This window comes from Acinonyx jubatus, chromosome A1 (assembly GCF_027475565.1).
Source record: "Acinonyx jubatus isolate Ajub_Pintada_27869175 chromosome A1, VMU_Ajub_asm_v1.0, whole genome shotgun sequence".
Taxonomy (NCBI): Eukaryota; Metazoa; Chordata; class Mammalia; order Carnivora; family Felidae; genus Acinonyx; species Acinonyx jubatus.
In genome coordinates this window covers 51,818,725-51,835,646 of record NC_069380.1, presented here as the reverse complement: position 1 = coordinate 51,835,646, position 16,922 = coordinate 51,818,725, and the positions used below count along the sequence as shown (strand labels likewise).

General features: G+C 51.0%; 1 protein-coding gene and 1 long non-coding RNA gene across 6 annotated transcripts in view; both read left to right on the top strand.

The window, feature by feature from the left end:
- The first annotated feature begins 5,411 nt into the window (after window positions 1-5,411).
- POU4F1 (POU class 4 homeobox 1) lies at window positions 5,412-8,189 on the top strand. Its single transcript, XM_053216913.1, has 2 exons — window positions 5,412-6,346; window positions 7,038-8,189. Exons 1-2 carry the CDS (start codon window positions 6,224-6,226, stop codon window positions 8,178-8,180), a joined length of 1,266 nt encoding a protein of 421 aa, XP_053072888.1. The 5' UTR covers window positions 5,412-6,223; the 3' UTR covers window positions 8,181-8,189.
- A 5,520-nt stretch (window positions 8,190-13,709) lies between these two features.
- The window catches only part of LOC113601073 (uncharacterized), a 93,098-nt gene continuing 89,885 nt past the window's right edge, over window positions 13,710-16,922 (top strand). For all 5 annotated transcript variants that reach the window (XR_008296098.1, XR_008296097.1, XR_008296095.1 and 2 more), the window contains exons 1-2: window positions 13,710-13,825; window positions 14,902-15,029. This is a non-coding gene — a long non-coding RNA (uncharacterized LOC113601073). The remainder of the gene's footprint in view (window positions 13,826-14,901; window positions 15,030-16,922) is intronic.

Here is a 16,922-nt window from a genome sequence, read left to right as displayed (position 1 = left end):
CTGGGGGGACCCACCGGCCCAGGCCCCTCGGACCGGAATATCCCGCGCTCTCGAGGGCGCTGTCAGCTGGTCCCGCCCAGACCCCACCCGAAGAAACGACTTGCTTTGAGGTTTCCTTTCATTTTATTACCACTCCCGAAACCTGGCGATTAAGACGCGAAACCAACAAAGAGTTTTCTTTCCACCTTAACCTTGCACACAATCCTTTAACAAATTAATTAATCCTAATGAATTAACACTTCATTTATTTAAACGCGCTACAGTCCATGAATTAAATTTTCATGCAGTGATTAAAGGCTGTTAAAATATGCATGATTTCGTTAAAATTTTATAATAAATCAGGGCAATGTGTTACATGACAAGGCAACTATTTCCCAGTCCCTCGCAAGGGGCTTTGATTTGTGCGGGCGGCGAGGAGGAGGGGCGGCTGGCGGCGGCGCCGGCGAGCGCTGGAGCCCGGCGACAGGACCCAACTCCGCACTTCTGGCGCTTGGACTCGCGGCTTCGCGCTTTCCTCGGCGGCTCCCGGCTCTCCTAGGGATCCTGCTCCAGCAGGCAGAGCTGAGCCTGCGGAGGGCGATGGGCGCCAGCCTCCGGGTCCCCGGAACCGCACTCGTGGAGGGCCGGGGGTCCTCTGCTGTCCACTTGCGCCAGCGGAGCTCCCTCCACCTGGGGCCTGCGTGCGTCCGAGTCGCAGCGGTGGGCAGGCGGCTGAGCCGAGGGAAGGCGACAGAATTTCCATCTCGTCGCATAGGGTCACTGGCGGGAGTGCCTGCTGTAGAGTTGGTTCGTTCGTTGTTGTTTTTAACCCGGGGACCTCGAACCCCTTCTCTGACCAACGCGCTCTTCCAGTTTTGAAAGAGCCCGGGTGGGGCGGGGGCGACTTGCCTCCTCTTGGGATCTAGACCACACGGGCGCGTGGCCACGTTTAGTGATACAACATTGTTCACACGGACAGCGTAACTGGTTCTGGCAGCTAGCGGGCGGGGGAGGCCATGCCCCTGTTAGGATGAAGATGTAGTTGTCCGGCCTCACCCGCAGATCTTTCACAAGGTAGGTTGGTTTTAAGTCCACAGAGAGATTAAGATTAAGGTGGAGCTGATGGATGGATAGATAGATACAGAGAAACACAGATAATCTCCACGTGTAACGCCAAGAGTGATAGTGACCGGCAGTGAACTTTACTGGGGGCGCATCATCTCGGGGTGGGGTGGTCGACATCCAGGAAAATGTTCCCAACGGAAGTTGCACTTGAATTAAACGGCCAGAAGAAAGAAAACAGTAGGTTTTCGACCGGCTCCCTCAAGAACCTTCTCCTCAGGTCCCATCTGGAATCCGGTCTGAACGCGCGGGGCGGGATCCTTACGGGAGATCACCGTGGGCCTCTATAACTCACCCCCTTCAGCTTTGGGGGCAAGACAAGCAGCCCAGGGTGCGGGCCGGGCGCGGGCCGGGCGCGAAAGGGAGGACAGGGCCTTCAGGAAATCTCCGAGCTCCCGCCAGCAAGGACGTGACTCTGAACTCGCTGCTGGGGCAGAGCTGGGCCCTGGAGCTGGCTAGAGGGTAGGGCCACCGCCAAGCGCCGGCCCCGGTGGGTGCTGCGGCCTTGCGGTCTGCGTGGAGGAGGTCTGAGGACCCCGGCAGGACCCGCGAGGATCCCGGGCCCCTGCCAGCAGGAGAGACGCGACCGGCGACCGGCGTGCGCTAGGGAAGCGCTGAGAGGCAGCCCAGGCCTGGCCCGGGAAGGCGGCCGGGAGAGGAAGCGAAAATACAGTCACCAGCAGCTCCTCCATTCCACCCTTCAGACAGAAAGTGTCGGAGCAAAAGGGTGCAGGGCCCACCCAAGTGCTGCTCCTCTTCGGAGAACCGACCTCCGCCCCTACTCTGGGCCTGCCCCTTCACACTGCTTAAAAACAACCCAAGCGGCCTCTGCAACCGGCCAGCTTTGGGCTCTGGGGGCTTTCTCTGCGCGCAGAGTGCTGACTGCGCTGTGCAATGTGCCTAGTTTCAAAACTGGGCAAGTGCCCGCGGGAAACGTGGCTCCCCGAATCTGGCAGGTGCAGAGCTCCTGCTCCAGGCGCCAGAACCCGAGGTGGCCGGCCTGCAGGTAGCGCCAGATCTCTGGGTTCACGCTAGAACCCGGGGCCCGATCCTCTCCTCCCTATACACACACAATCTCCACGCACTTAAGCAGACATTCTTCAGGGCCAAAACCCTGTCCCTGAATCCGAACAAATAACTCGGGTTCAATCCATAGGTGTGTGTATGCGTGCAGGTAGTGGCTGCGGAGTCCAGTGCTAATTTTCCCCGCACCCCTTTGGAAGGAGAAAGGTAGCCCCAGCGGGCAGCAGCTGTCAGGCGTTCTCTCCAGAGCTGGAGAGGTGGGTGGGTGGGTGCGTGGGTGTCCAAGGCTAGGAGAGTTCACTCCCAGCAGTGCTGGCCCTCACTCCAACCAAGGAATCTCTGCTTTCTGAGCTGGGGGGGGGGGGGGGGGGAGGGAAGGAGCTGCCAAAGGAGATGTGAAGTGGGGCCTGCCAAAGGAGGAGGAGAAAATTAATTAATGAGGGAAAGAAATGTGTCTCTGATCCAGATGATAGACTCCCTATCCCTGGGGGCGGAAATTCCTTGGAAATCAATAGCTGTGCATTCATTATCCCCCTCTTGATAAAATGCAAAGCTATGAGCTAGGGGGAGGGGAGAATCTGTGGTGGTCATTAAACAAGGAGAAGGAAGGTGGGGGGAATCTTTCCAGGAATCTATGCCAAGGCTCAGACCCCATGTGGGCATCATTAGCACAGGCAGGGGCCAGCTAGTTACTGAGCTTGCCAATCCAGGAAAACAAAGCAGTAACATATTGGTGAGCCCCAGTCCATCACCCTTTTCTTTCAGCCTTGGGGTAAGTAGAGAAGGACCAAGGAACTGCCTGCAGACCTGCCACTATGCCCCATTCCCTAGCCTGGAGCTGAGGCCCGGCAGGGATGTGGCAAGATAAGTATCCCGGCATCATCTCCCAACCTGTCCCGTATTTCTGTACAACGCCCTCTCGTTGTACCTGTCACACCTATACCACAAACGCCTCTTCACCTAGGGCTGCCCCACTCTCCTAGACTGCCACCTCCTGGAGGGCAGATACCCATATTTTATACCTCATTTTCTCTCCAGTGTCTTGCCCTGGCCCCGACTGGTGATTACCAAGCATTTGAGGAAGGAAAGGAAAGGAAAAAGTAAATGAGGGAGAGATGAAATAATTGAACTCCAAAAAAAGAACAAGCTGCTATCCAGATTTACAGCTCTGTGTGGGGACAACACACCCCTCTGGCCCAGTCTTCATCTCCTTTTTAGGAGGAGGGAGACCCTTCAGTGATCTTCCTCTAGCTCTCCCCCCACCCCATTAACCTTGGCTTGTTGAAATCTCTGGCTTTTACTCCTGCTTCTCCATCTGCCTTCTCTTCCTTCCCAGACACACATTATTTCATGGGGCGTTTTTACTCTGTGACGAACACCTTGCTAAGTACCATGGTGGACACAGATGTGCCCTAAATGGGCTTCCAGTCCATTGGTTGGGGGGTGGATTGGGAATTGAACCCATAGCCCTCCTATTTCTAACCCCAGGAAAAGCTGAGATATTCTGGGCAGAGGTCTGGCCCCACCCCTAGGTGTTGTCTTAAGAAAGGTGTCCAAAGAAATGTGAACTAGGAGATGAGTGGGGGGTGGGAGCGGTGAACTTCTGGTCTCTGTCAGGGGGACTCCCCGCTGGATTTCCTGGTGCCCTCCCAGGGTGGTAGTGTGAGCAGAGATGAGCTTCCGGTACTCAGGGGCTGGCCTCGCTCTCTGGAGGTCCACCCAGCCCTAACCTGCGCTGTTTGAAATCCTGTCTCCTGTGCACGCTTCAGGGTCCCTAAAGGCCAGCGTTTCCCCCCGGGGGGGCGGGGGGGGCAGACAGGATCTAGGCGCTCGCCCTCTGTGGGACCCTTCCTTCCCCTAGTGAGAGAGCTCGGGGAACCGCTGCGAGGGGTGTCAAGAAGGATTAGGTTAAGCCTGGCCCCCCGGGGCGGCGACTACCTTAGGACTCACTCGCTCCCTCCAGCGAAGTCCTGCTCCTCTCCATTCCCTGCAGAGATAAAGTTGCATTTAGCACTCCCCAGGGACTACGTAATGGATGGAAACGCGGCTCCTCACACCAGCAAGTGAACATCTTTCTTACTCCCCTCTCTGGCTGCAAAGGGGGTGGAGGGTAGAAGAAAAGAATAGAAAGAAAGAAAAAGCCATGGTGACGCCTGTGGGCTCTTCTTGGAATTTGAGTATTGAGTGCTAATATATGATAAATACGGACGCGTTTATTGGAAGAAAAGATCCACGCGAACTCAAATTAAGGTTTATAGAAATAAGATCGGCTCTGCGGTAGAAATACAGACCTCTTTGATGTGAGAAGGACCAGAAAGATTATTTATCTGATCTCTGCCTCCCATAAGTAGCCTCTTGCCGCTCTCCAGCTCTCTTGCCACAGATGTGATAGCATCTGGGCTGTTATTATCACCCGGGGCAAGTGCTGTATCCCTGGGGACTCGGCACCTGAACTGTGGTTCTCACGGGAGGCCCTTGATCTGCCTGCCACACAAGGGCCATATAACAGGTTGGCTAATTGATTCATTCTTCTTAGGTTTTGATTTCACAATAAGAGCATACATAAAAAATAAAGTCCGGATCAGAGCTTAGGTTTCTTTCTTTCAAGTTGGTTTGAATTAATATTTTAATCACGTTTTCCTATAAACTGGCTTGATCCTATCTCCTATTGGAAAGGAGAAAACACACACACACACACACGGAGGGAGGGAGAGAGAGAGGCAGAGATAAGAGGCAAAGAAGCCAAAACGATGGAAGGGAAAAGAAAGTTCTCTTTTCAACATCTTATTCTTTTTTCTCTAAAGCAATTTCCTTTTCTGGAGTTTCCAGCATAAAGTGTGTGTGTGTGTGTGTGTGTGTGTGTGTGTGTGTGTGTGTGTGTGTACACGCTGAGGAGAGGAAAGGATCCCAACAACACCCTGTTAACTATTTTTCCTTTTGATTACTAGAAGCCTCAGATCACCTGGAGCTCGTTTGAAATGTGGGTTTGTACACGGTTAAAGGAGACAAACAATAAGAGAAATGCACAATTTCATTTCAACAGCGGTTCCCTGGTAGAACGCACACGCTCCTTGTGGCTCCTAAGTGGCTGTCACTGTCGGTGCCTGACACAGTTATATTCACAACAACAACAACAACAACAAAGTATGCGGAGGAAATTAAATTATATGGAAATCAATAGCGTCTGACTGCTTCAAACAAATGTCTGTCACCGCGATTATCCTCCAGGAACCTATTTATAAACCTTGAAAGAAACGGGTTCTTGCAGCAAAAGACAGCATCTTCTGCATTTCTGTGTTGTTATTTATATTGTATACAGAGGAATGCGCGGGCATAATTTAACATACAAATATCCAGCTGTATACATTATATAACAGCTTGTTAGACATCCCGGAGTGGAGGTGTGCCTAAGTAATGCGCATATATTCAGGGCTTGCGGTGGGGATGGGGGAGAGTTTGAGAGAGGGAAAACACCACCGGGCTTGTGAGCATCTTGTCTTCCTCCCCCTAAAAGGTGCATACCCTCAGACAATAGCTAGCCCTTTTGATCTTTCCAGAGCCGCGGTGGGAAAGGTGAGGCGTGCAAGTGCGCATGCCCGGGTAGCTACAGGTGCATCACCTGCGCTGTCCTTGCTGGTGGTCACTATAAGAGCGGCTCCCAAGCGCCTGTCGCGGCCGGGAGAGCGCGCGCGCGCGCGCAGACGCACGGCGCCGCGGAGAGAGAGAGCGCGCGCCAGACAGACAGAGACAGCTGATGCCTGTCAGCGCTGCGGGGCCGGGAGCTCTCGCGAGAGCTCCCCGAACCGGCCGCGAGAAGTGGGGCTCAGGTGTAAGAGGAGTGCATCCCGTCGGCGCGCGGGGCTAGAGCTGTAGGAGAAGTGGGATCGCGAGGCCGGTGCGCGGCGCTCTGCACGGTCAAAGGGAGCGCCGGGCGGCAGCGGCGGCAGCAGAGGAGCAGCAGCAGCCCCCGGCGCGGCCGCCGCCTCCGCGCCGCCAGCCGCCGCGGCTGCAGCCTCCGAAGGGAGGCCGGGGGAGCCGGCGTGCGCACTTTCCGGCAGACTTTCGGAGTGTTTGTGGATTTACATGCCAAGCCATCAAGATGATGTCTATGAACAGCAAGCAGCCTCACTTTGCCATGCATCCCACCCTCCCTGAGCACAAGTACCCGTCGCTGCACTCCAGCTCTGAGGCCATCCGGCGGGCCTGCCTACCCACGCCGCCGGTAAGCGCCCCACGCCCGCGGCCCCGGCCCGCGCGCCTGCCCCCTCCCCGTCTCCGAGACACTGCATGTCGGGTGCTGGTGTGCGCACAGGTCCAGGTGCGGGGATTTGCGGGCAGGGATTTTTAGAGGAATCCCGCTGCGAGGGACGTTTTGTCCAGTGGCGCTTAATGTCGTGTTCCCGTCGCCTCTGCCTCTGTCGGGCGCCTGCCATCAGAGTGGGGAGCGCCGGGGCCGTGACTCTCGACTTCCCTCCACTTTCTCTGTTAATTTCACGCCTCGGAAAGGCGGTCTCTGTGCGTGTTCGGGTGCGTGACACGGGTCCCCAGCTGCGAGTTACATCTCCATTTCTTCTTCTTTTCCCCCTCCTTTTTGGTCTCCCACGCCGGTTCCCGGAATGTGTTCTTGTGTTCCCCTCTCCCCTGCATCTGTCCCCCTCCCCACACATACTTCCCTACTCATCTATCCCCCCTGTCTCGTCCCCAATGTGCCCCCCATTCCGTCTTTCCTGTTCTCCACTATCCCCACCCCCGGTATTGTTATTTTGGTTGCTTTGTGTTTGGTTTGCCCTTTGCTTGTGCTTTCCGGCTTGTGTGTGGTTTTGTTTTGTGTTTCTGCTTTTTTTGTTGTTGTTTTGTTTTTGTTTTGTGTGTGCGTGTGTGTTTTGTTTTGGTTTGGTTTGTGTCGCCTGCAGCTGCAGAGCAACCTCTTCGCCAGCCTAGACGAAACGCTGCTGGCGCGGGCAGAGGCGCTGGCGGCCGTGGACATCGCCGTGTCCCAGGGCAAGAGCCACCCATTCAAGCCAGACGCCACGTACCACACGATGAACAGCGTGCCATGCACGTCCACGTCCACCGTGCCGCTGGCGCACCACCACCACCACCACCACCACCACCAGGCGCTCGAGCCTGGCGACCTGCTGGACCATATTTCGTCGCCCTCGCTCGCGCTCATGGCCGGCGCGGGTGGTGCGGGCGCGGCGGGCGGCGGCGGCGGCGCCCACGATGGCCCGGGGGGCGGCGGCGGCCCGGGGGGCGGCGGCGGCCCAGGCGGCGGCGGCCCCGGGGGCGGCGGCGGCGGCGGCGGCCCGGGGGGCGGCGGCGGCGGCCCGGGCGGCGGGCTGCTCGGCGGCTCGGCGCACCCGCATCCGCACATGCACGGCCTAGGCCACCTGTCGCACCCGGCGGCGGCGGCCGCCATGAACATGCCGTCGGGTCTGCCGCACCCCGGGCTGGTGGCGGCGGCGGCGCACCACGGCGCGGCGGCGGCGGCGGCGGCGGCGGCGGCCGGGCAGGTGGCGGCGGCGTCGGCGGCAGCGGCCGTGGTGGGCGCGGCGGGCCTGGCGTCCATCTGCGACTCGGACACGGACCCGCGCGAGCTCGAGGCGTTCGCCGAGCGCTTCAAGCAGAGGCGCATCAAGCTGGGCGTGACGCAGGCCGACGTGGGCTCGGCGCTGGCCAACCTCAAGATCCCCGGCGTGGGCTCGCTCAGCCAGAGCACCATCTGCAGGTTCGAGTCGCTCACGCTCTCGCACAACAACATGATCGCGCTCAAGCCCATCCTGCAGGCGTGGCTCGAGGAGGCCGAGGGCGCGCAGCGCGAGAAAATGAACAAGCCCGAGCTCTTCAACGGCGGCGAGAAGAAGCGCAAGCGGACTTCCATCGCAGCGCCGGAGAAGCGCTCCCTCGAGGCCTACTTCGCCGTACAACCCCGGCCCTCCTCCGAGAAGATCGCCGCCATTGCCGAGAAACTGGACCTCAAAAAGAACGTGGTGCGGGTGTGGTTTTGCAACCAGAGACAGAAGCAGAAGCGGATGAAATTCTCCGCCACTTACTGAGGGGGTGGGAGGTGCGGGGCGGGGCAGAGCGGGGAGCTGAAGGGGCTTTTCGGGAGCTTTCTTTGGGCCTGCTTCCCCCTAGACTTGGAGTGTCCGTTATCCTGCTTGCATTTGGGGAGTCCCTCCTCGAGCACCCTCTTCCACCCTCTCTGTGCTCCCTCTGCCCCTGATCCTCCACAGCAAAGAGGACTGGGTGCTGGGTGTGGACACCCAAGAGCCAGGTGGGGGAAAAAGAGGGACCTTTTGGGTGAGCGGGGAGTTGAGGGGAAGGAAAGCGGAGACTGGAGGAGGGGTTTTGAGGAGCAGGTTGGTTCTGGGGGTTGGGGTGGGGGTAGAGTGGGGAAGAGTAGGGAAATGGACTGTTTTTGACCAGAGACACTTGTCAAAATCTCCTGGGGACCAAGGAACTACGTACAAAAACAAACCTACCAACCACCAAAAAACAAAAAAAAAAAAAAACAAAAAAACCTAGACAAATAAAGACAAACTAAAACAAAACAGAACAAAAGCAAAGAAAGAATGCTTTAGTAACTTAAGTCTGGGGAGCCGTATTCTGCAGCTTCATTACCCCCTAAGGAAGAGAAAAAAGAGCACCACCATTATTACCACCAACCCCAACCCTACATACATGAACTGAGTTAAAAACCGAAAACCAAACGAACCAGAGGGTGAAATTCTGGGTAGCGAAGCTAGTTGTTCTGTCTCAGTGTTTACTTTTTCCCTCCAAGTGTCACCTCCACCCCATCCCTGTCCTCTTTGATTTATTTTTCTCGCTTCCAATGAGAATCCAATAGCTGCTCTCCATTTGCTGGAAAGTGAGAAAGTGAGTGGGAGCACAGGTGAAAGGGGGAGGGTGGCTGTTCAGGGGTCCCAAGTTTTCTGGTGACCTGGCCTCTACTGTGGCCTGGTCACTGTCATGTGGGGACAGTTAGGGAGAGAGAGACACACACACAGTCTTTGAGCTGACTAAAAGGCAGAATTTAGGGGCCCCGAAGTACTTTATTCTAGTGAAGTAAAACCATTTTAGCAAGGTTTTTCTCTTTTCATGTTTGCTTTTGTATCTAAGATCTGGAAAACATTATTTCAAAATAAGCTTCCTCCCCTCCCTGGCCCCCTCTCCCCATGGACCGTGCTTGCCCCTTCATTTATTTTTTAGTGTGGTTTATTTTAAACTACCTACTGACTCCCGCCCCCCATTGATTCAGTTAGACTGATGGGGTGGAAGACACTAGGAGAGATACTCAGTCCCATTTTCTCCCCAGAACAAGACCCGTCTTGCTCTTCTAGGTACCCTTTCTTTCTCTTTTAGAGAACATGAAATCGTTGAAATCCGAGAAGTTTCTGCTTTCAGTTGGAGCAGGACTTGGCTGGGAGAAAAATCAACTAAATCCCAGAAGAGAGGAAGACAGGTTTAAAGCCCTCCGTTTGTTTCAAAGGGGTCTGCATGTTGGGGTGGAAAGCAGAACAACTGTGTTTCATTATTATTATTATTATTATTATTATTACTATTATTATTATTCAAAAGTAATTTATTGCTGGGGATAAATGTTGGGTAGCAAGAACTTTAATTTGCACTATCAGTCTCCCAAATAGAAAATCATGTATAGTATTTCATAGTAATAATCAAGATACTTTATGAACTGATGGATTAAAAAAAAAGAGAAAGACAGTTGAAGGTGGTTAGGTAAAATGCGTGCTTGGTGCACAAGATACTCTTTCGATCTCATGTGGAGATGGTTTATTACCATCCTTTAATAAGAACTAAAAAATTAAAAACCAGACAAATGAGAAAAGGAAAACTCTGCCATTTAACAAGACTGAAATCATGCATGATCTGAAAGGTGCAGAAAGAAACACAATTAGGTCTCACTCTGGTTAGGCATTATTTATTTAATTACGTTGTATATCATTGTTTGCAGCGCAAACATTCTATGCATTTGAAACTGAGCACTAAACTGGGCTAGCTTTCTGATAGACCGTTTTGTGGATAGTGTGATTTCACAGTCTACTGCCTGTTTTCACCGAAAACACAACATTCTTGTCATATTCTTGTATTTAGAGGAAGAGGGGAAAAAAAGGAAGATTACTGTAAATATTTTCTTTAATGCACACACTCACACAGTGGTTACAAACTGCCAGTGTTAATCCTGAAATGTCTCACGGATTGATCTACCTGTCCATGTTATGTCTGCTGAGCTTTCTCCTTGGTTATGTCTTTGCTCTATTACCTTTTCCCCCCTCCCCACTTCTATTAGAACCATTTCTGTGCGCCAAAATACAACAGGGGGATGTGTCCCAGTATGCTTACAAATAAAACATAACTGAAAGAAGAGCAGTTTTATGATTTGGGTGTATTTTTGTTTATACTGGGCCAAATCCTGGTAGAGCCGGTCAGAAAACAAGACTCAATTCAACCACAAATACAGGGGAGGATATTGAAAGGGGGATAAAAAGTGAGGAAGGGGTGAGAATGATGTATTTTTCTGCTGAATCAGAATTCACTTTCAGATAACTCATGTGAAAAGCGGTGCTCTGAATAAAATGAATTCTATATTAGTTGCCTGTGTTTATCAATTTTTTTTGAACTGCAGAAACTCTTAAACCACAGCCCTCATTTCAGAGTGCTGGGAGGTAATAAATAACCAGGTACCCCCCCCCCAAATTAAATTGAGGTTCAGGGAAAGAGGCATTTGAAGGTTTGTGTATGTTATCCTAGCCTATAAACATTTCTTAAAAAGTAAATGACTTTCCTTTGGAAGTTAATAAATATTAAAAAAAAAAATCATCCACTGATCTGCCCAGCCACCATGTCAAATGCTTCTGTTCGTTTGGAACATTTAGTGTGCCACCTACTGCTCCAGAAAGACCAGAGATACTTTATTTCCTGGTGACCCAAGACTAAATCAGATGCCAAATGTACAAAGTTTCTTAATAGCTGGGATTATATCTTCTGACATCATCCTATTTTAGCCAAATCTTTTTTAATTTCACCGGCAAATCTGTGAAACAAAACACTTGATGTTCAAAACAGAATAGTACATTTAAAAAGCTGTGATTTTAAACAGTTGTTAATGTTTAAAAAAAAAGCACTAGAGGTATTTTTAAAAATAGATCTCTTCCATCAAAATTGATTTGTTTCTGTTGTTGACTTGAAATGTCATCAAAGTTTTTAATAAAATGCATTTGTAAAAAAAGAAGCAAACAAACCATTATTTTATAGGAAAGTATGACCGGATTTCATTGTTGGAGAACCAGGAATGAACAAATGAAAAGATTTAACAAAGGCTGTTTTTTTTTTTTTAATCTCCAAACAGGAATGTTGCAGGCAAATACATTTGTATTATATAATGATGACCAATGTATGTAATAAGAACTTAAACATTTGTTTTGTATTAAGTAAAATCCTTACCAAATAAAAAGACAATATTATGTTAATAAAACATAACGAAAACACATGCTTTGCAGAGTTTCCTATTTTATGTAGTAGGAAACTGTGCAAAACAAGAAATGCTTTGCTATCTAGTGAGTGAATCTGTGTATTGCGGGAAGGAATAATAAGACTATTCTATGACACCTTTGTCAATTTACGAAGAAGCAAGCAAACGTCCTCCGTAAGCAAGTGCAAAGGCTGGTCACTCAGCGGTAGCTGTCCTTTCAAAGTTTTATGGTTGTGAAGAAAAACTCCACTCTAAGCAGATTCTGAAACCAGACGGTGAGTGGAAATAGTAAAATGTGTGGTTCCCATACATTAAAAAAATAATCTTAAAGTAAGTTGGAGACAGTGGGGGACTTGTGCTCCGTTTATATTTCAGCTTCTCAGGAAATCCAGGCGGTAGAAGAGTAGAAAGGGCAAAAGAAAAGCAAGCATGAAATGCACCTGCCAACGTTTATGTCATCCATTCATTTTAAATTTCTTCTTTTCCCCAGCCCTAGCTCAGGGTCCTGCTCTCCTATAGGTCTAAGAAATGATGTCCTCAAGACACATCAACTAACTTCTGAATAGATTGTTTTAATGCGTGTTCTGAAATTGCTCTCAACTTCGATTACACTCTCATAAATAAACCGTAGGCACCCACTGCCGTGACTGTATCGATTTTTACTTTCTTGTGATATTAAGACTACTTCGGTCCCGTTACCACACGTAGCCACGCCAAGAGAAACCAGGGCGCCCTAGCCCCAGGACTCACCTGGCCAGCTCGCGCCCACCGCCCTCTGCCCTGTCGCCCGGGCCCCTCGCGTCAACCCTGCATGAAGCACCCGTGCTCCATCTTTAACAGGGATGAGCTTTCATAGTCGAGTCCTTGAAGTTGGAATTGCAAGTTCTGACTCTGGCTAAAAAGCAGTGTTCCCCACCCCATTCGAGCTGCCTTGGTGGCCAGCGGGATGACACGGGTGATGACCACACCTATTATCTGGTACGGTTCTGCTTATCGGTGTTACTGGCGCCTGGGTCTTAGCCCCACGATGAGAGAGCCACGTAGAGCTCGCCGGCGGTTTCAAAGGAGACCGCAAGCTTAATTGATTTTTTAAAAAATAGCAGCCGAATTCTAATTCTCGCGGGGAGCCTCTTTTCCACGACTGCGAGATAAGCCTTGTCGCAATAATTACGTTATTTAATATTTGATCAAACCTTCGCGCCACCGCGGCTGGCGGCGCCGGGCCGGCTCACGCCCTCTGGGGCGGCAGTTGAGCGGCGCTGCCGGAGCCGGGCCGGGAACGTGCGGCGGGGGCGCGCGACCGCCCCGCTCCGGTTGCCTTGCCCTTTGAATAATTCATGGCTTGAGAGTTCTGGAAATTAATAAAATGAATGATAACAAGAAGCTAATTAAAACTTTCATAATTGTTGTCAAGTCAGCTTGATGGGAGACGGGCAGCCCTCCCTCTCCCTCGGCCCGAATCTGGAGGATCTGTAGGGCTGGGCTCCGGCGGGGAAGGGCCTCGAAACTGGAGCGGACAAGCGATCCTTGGACTCAGGGAGTTATTTCGGCGTCCTCCTCGTGGGGCTGCTCCCTCCCCTCCAGCTGCCGCGGTCCGCAGCTCACTTGTCATCCGGGGCAGACTTCGGACTTCCGAGCGGGTGGATTGGCGGGTGCCGTTTCAAACCACAGGCAGAGCTGATTGGGTCATAATTTGCAGCCAGGAGAGACCCGCCCTCCCCCGACCCGTGTAGGGTTCTCCCTCTGCCATGGAAACACCCGCCCACCCGGGGCCGTCCGCGCGGGGAATCCCAGCGCCCCAAGCGTGTGAGCCTCCGCCAAGCGACCGCAGGGCGCCGGGTCTGCACCTTTCCACCGCTTGCCGGGAGACTCGCGGCCTGGAAGCTTCCAGCCACCCGAGGCCGCAGTTTCTCTCGGACGGCGGGACAGCCGCTGGCCGGCAGGCCCAGGCAGGGACTTGGCCTGGCCGCAAAACGCCCCAACCGACCAGCGGTCCGAGGCCCAGTCGCCCGGCGCGCCTGCGCAGCGGTGGCAGGTGGCGCGCGGGGCGCGGACCGCGGGGAGAGCGCGGGGCGGACGCGGCGCGCACGGTGTGCGCTGGGGGCGCGCCGAGCTCGCACATGCGCGCTGCGTGCTCTAGTTCCTGTCGCGAGCTGAGCTGGAGTTCCGCAGCTGGTAATTAGGCGCTCTCGGGTCCTCTCCCGCCATGTAAGTGCCTTTGAAGATGTCCCGAGAGAAAAGGGAAGGGACTAGTGTCTTACCGAGGTTAAAAATACTCTCCTCCCCACAGTTTGCCTAAGTCAACTGGACGCCTTAAAACACCAAGAAACTTCCAAAACTGGTTTACATTTAAATAATTGGGAGGAGTAAGACCTTAGATTTTGGTTGTTGTTGTTAAGGTGCACACCATCAAAGCCCTGTTATGGATTTGAGTTTATTAGGCAACGATTTGTACCCAGGGTGCGAGGAAGCCTGGCCACTCTGCTTCCGTCCGGGAGAATTAAGTAGAATCCTGGATCGCAAAACGGAGGTTGAAAAATCTCGGTCCAAGAGAAGCTGGCAAAGCACAAATTCGTGCGTCCAGCGTCCTGCCCCTGCAAAAAGCGCCCAGTCCCCTTCCCAGCCCCAAGCTGGAATGCCCCGGAGGTCGCTTCTCTCTGATTTACAAAGACAAGAGGATTGGAAGACCAGAAGGGAAACTAAGGATGCTAAGAGAGAGCTAGGACAGAGAAGTGGCAAATGGAAGGAGGGAGGAGGAAAACAGACTGCCCGCATTGGTTAGGTAAAATGAATTACAAACAAAAGTTTGGTAACTCTGACTCCTGGTTTTAGTGCAGCGTAATGTACACAAACTTTTGTAGGCATGGATCAGAATTAAACAAAGTGTTGACGATTTCCAGCCGAGGAAATACACTTTCACCAGTCTCTTCCCACCCTGTACCCCCTCCGCCCCCGCCAAGTGTTGACAATAAACATTTAATGAAGGCAGGGACCTGGCTGTCTCCAGTCAGTGTCAGAATACTTTAAGCAGACCATTAGCAAGGCTTCTTCCACTTCAAACATTGCGCGCTACACTCTAACAGTATATTTAAAACAAAACAAAACAAAGTGTGAGACAAATAATATGCTTATACGGATATTTTAAGCGGTCTGCAGTAGTTCTGATACCCCCGTACCGATTAACAGAAACCAACTCATTGTAGATTACTCGTGCTTAAAAAATGTTAAATACAGTTAATGCAATATTAATCGCCCTTTGGTGATATAAAATGCAATATTTTCAGACAGCTATCGAGCTTTTCTAGAGGAAGAGCTGATGAAAAGAGTCACAGCTGAATAGTGGAGAGAAAAAGCCCGGTATTTATTGCTTTTGTTTGGCTTTTGGCTACAGAGACAGGAACCTTCTAATGGGGTAAGGACATTTATTTTATCTGCAATCTATTGCTGCGAGAGCAGGGGCGGCAGATGGGGCTGGTGCGATATTCACAGTGTAATTTAGAGCAAATCCTAATAACTAATAATGATTTATGTTAATTTTGATCATTTATGCGACTTTACGAAAGCGTTGTCATGAACGAAAGAGAAAGAAAGAGAAGCAGAATGTAACAAGGGGCTCTGAGGCTGAGATTGGACCTCAACTATCTTGCTTAAAATACGTTTTATGAGTTAGCAATGGAAATGCAGGCATTTTAAAAAGCAGGTAGGACCTATTTAACTTGGGCAGAGAGTTATCTCCCGGGGGCGTGCATTTCCTCTGAAAATGTACCTAAATGAGAGGAAATGAAACGCCTTTGAGCGAGAGTCTCTTTCTTCCCAGTTTTAAAGAAAACAGATATGTTTCGATTGTTTCATTTGCTTATGTTCAACTAAGGGATTGTGTGTGTGTGTGTGTGCGCGCGCGCGCGTCCGTGTGTGTGTGTGTGTGTGTGTGTGTGTGTGCGCGTGCCTCCGAGAATCAAGTGTGTGCGAGGCATGAACGCGCGCGGGGGTCTTCCCTCCAAAGTGTAAACTGAGCCCCGTGTTTGAGAGCGGGCTGAGCCCCTGTGAGCAGACTATTGCGCATCGCCGCCACGCCTCATGCAAAAAGTTTTATTACTAGCTGCTTAAACAAGTTGTTGTATCTTAATCTTCACTCCCATCTGATATTTGTTTGCCTAGAATCAACTTTTGAGAAGCTTTCCAGTCTCTACCTCCTCTGCTTTTCTCTTCCCCCAAGGGATCCTAGGGCTTTTAAACTTAAAAGTGCATCCCCCTCTCCTCATCCCCCTGGTAACGTGGCGCGGGTTCAGAACCCCAGGGGCTGCCGACGGGACGTAGTTCTGCCCAGGAACAGGCGATTTTCGGCTGCCACGCAGTGCACTGCACAGGGTCGGAGCGATTTTGAAAGGGAGGGTGCGCCTTGCTCATGGCAATTTACTTTTTCGGTTACCTTTTGCGCGTTTCAACGCCTCGAGGCTATAGTTTGAAAGTAAAACAGCATCAAAGCACCTCCTTATTAGCTCTGTATTTGAGAAATCAGAAGATGAAACTACCTAAAAGGTTTAATAGGGCGGAACAGCATTTATTTGCCAAGCAAACAGCCAGAGTACAGTTCAAAAGGGGTACAGTGGTTTATCAGCAGGAGGCTGGAATAAGAACGTTGGGTAAAGCGAATTTCTAGCTTCAGTTATGCCGTTAAACCGTTAAAGTGAAATAAGCTTCAAGTGGGATGCCTTCTTTGACTTTGTATATCATCTCCCTCACCAGATGTATGTGTGTGTGTGTGTGTATGCACACATGCACACACACACACACACACACACATATATATATATATATATATATATATATATATATATATATATATCCTAGAGGCTTTCCCCACCTTCAGAGTTATTGTCAAGACTTTTGTTTGTAAACTTCCAGGTTTTGTAGAGCAAGAATAGTTACCTTTCCAAGAGCTTTGATCTGCAAATGTATCTAAAATATTATCACATCTTTTAAAGTTAAAATTTTCATTCTTTTCCTCCTCTTTTTCTTATTTCAAAGCTACAGATGTAAAAATGCACTTAAGTTCTACGAGGGAAAAGCATCAAGCTACATGATTCAGAGAAGTTTATTTCTTAAACATTCTACTGTATTTTATTTTTGCTTTATCATCCCTATCAGTAACTGTTCTGTAATCGCATTGTTAGTATTTTTGGCATAAAGAGGACTTTAAACAAAATAAATCTTTAAACAAAATAAATCCAGGCAGACGACGCTGCCTGTTTACTGATAATACTCAGGAGCTGACGTGTGTTTGTGAGCTTGAAGCTGTATCTCC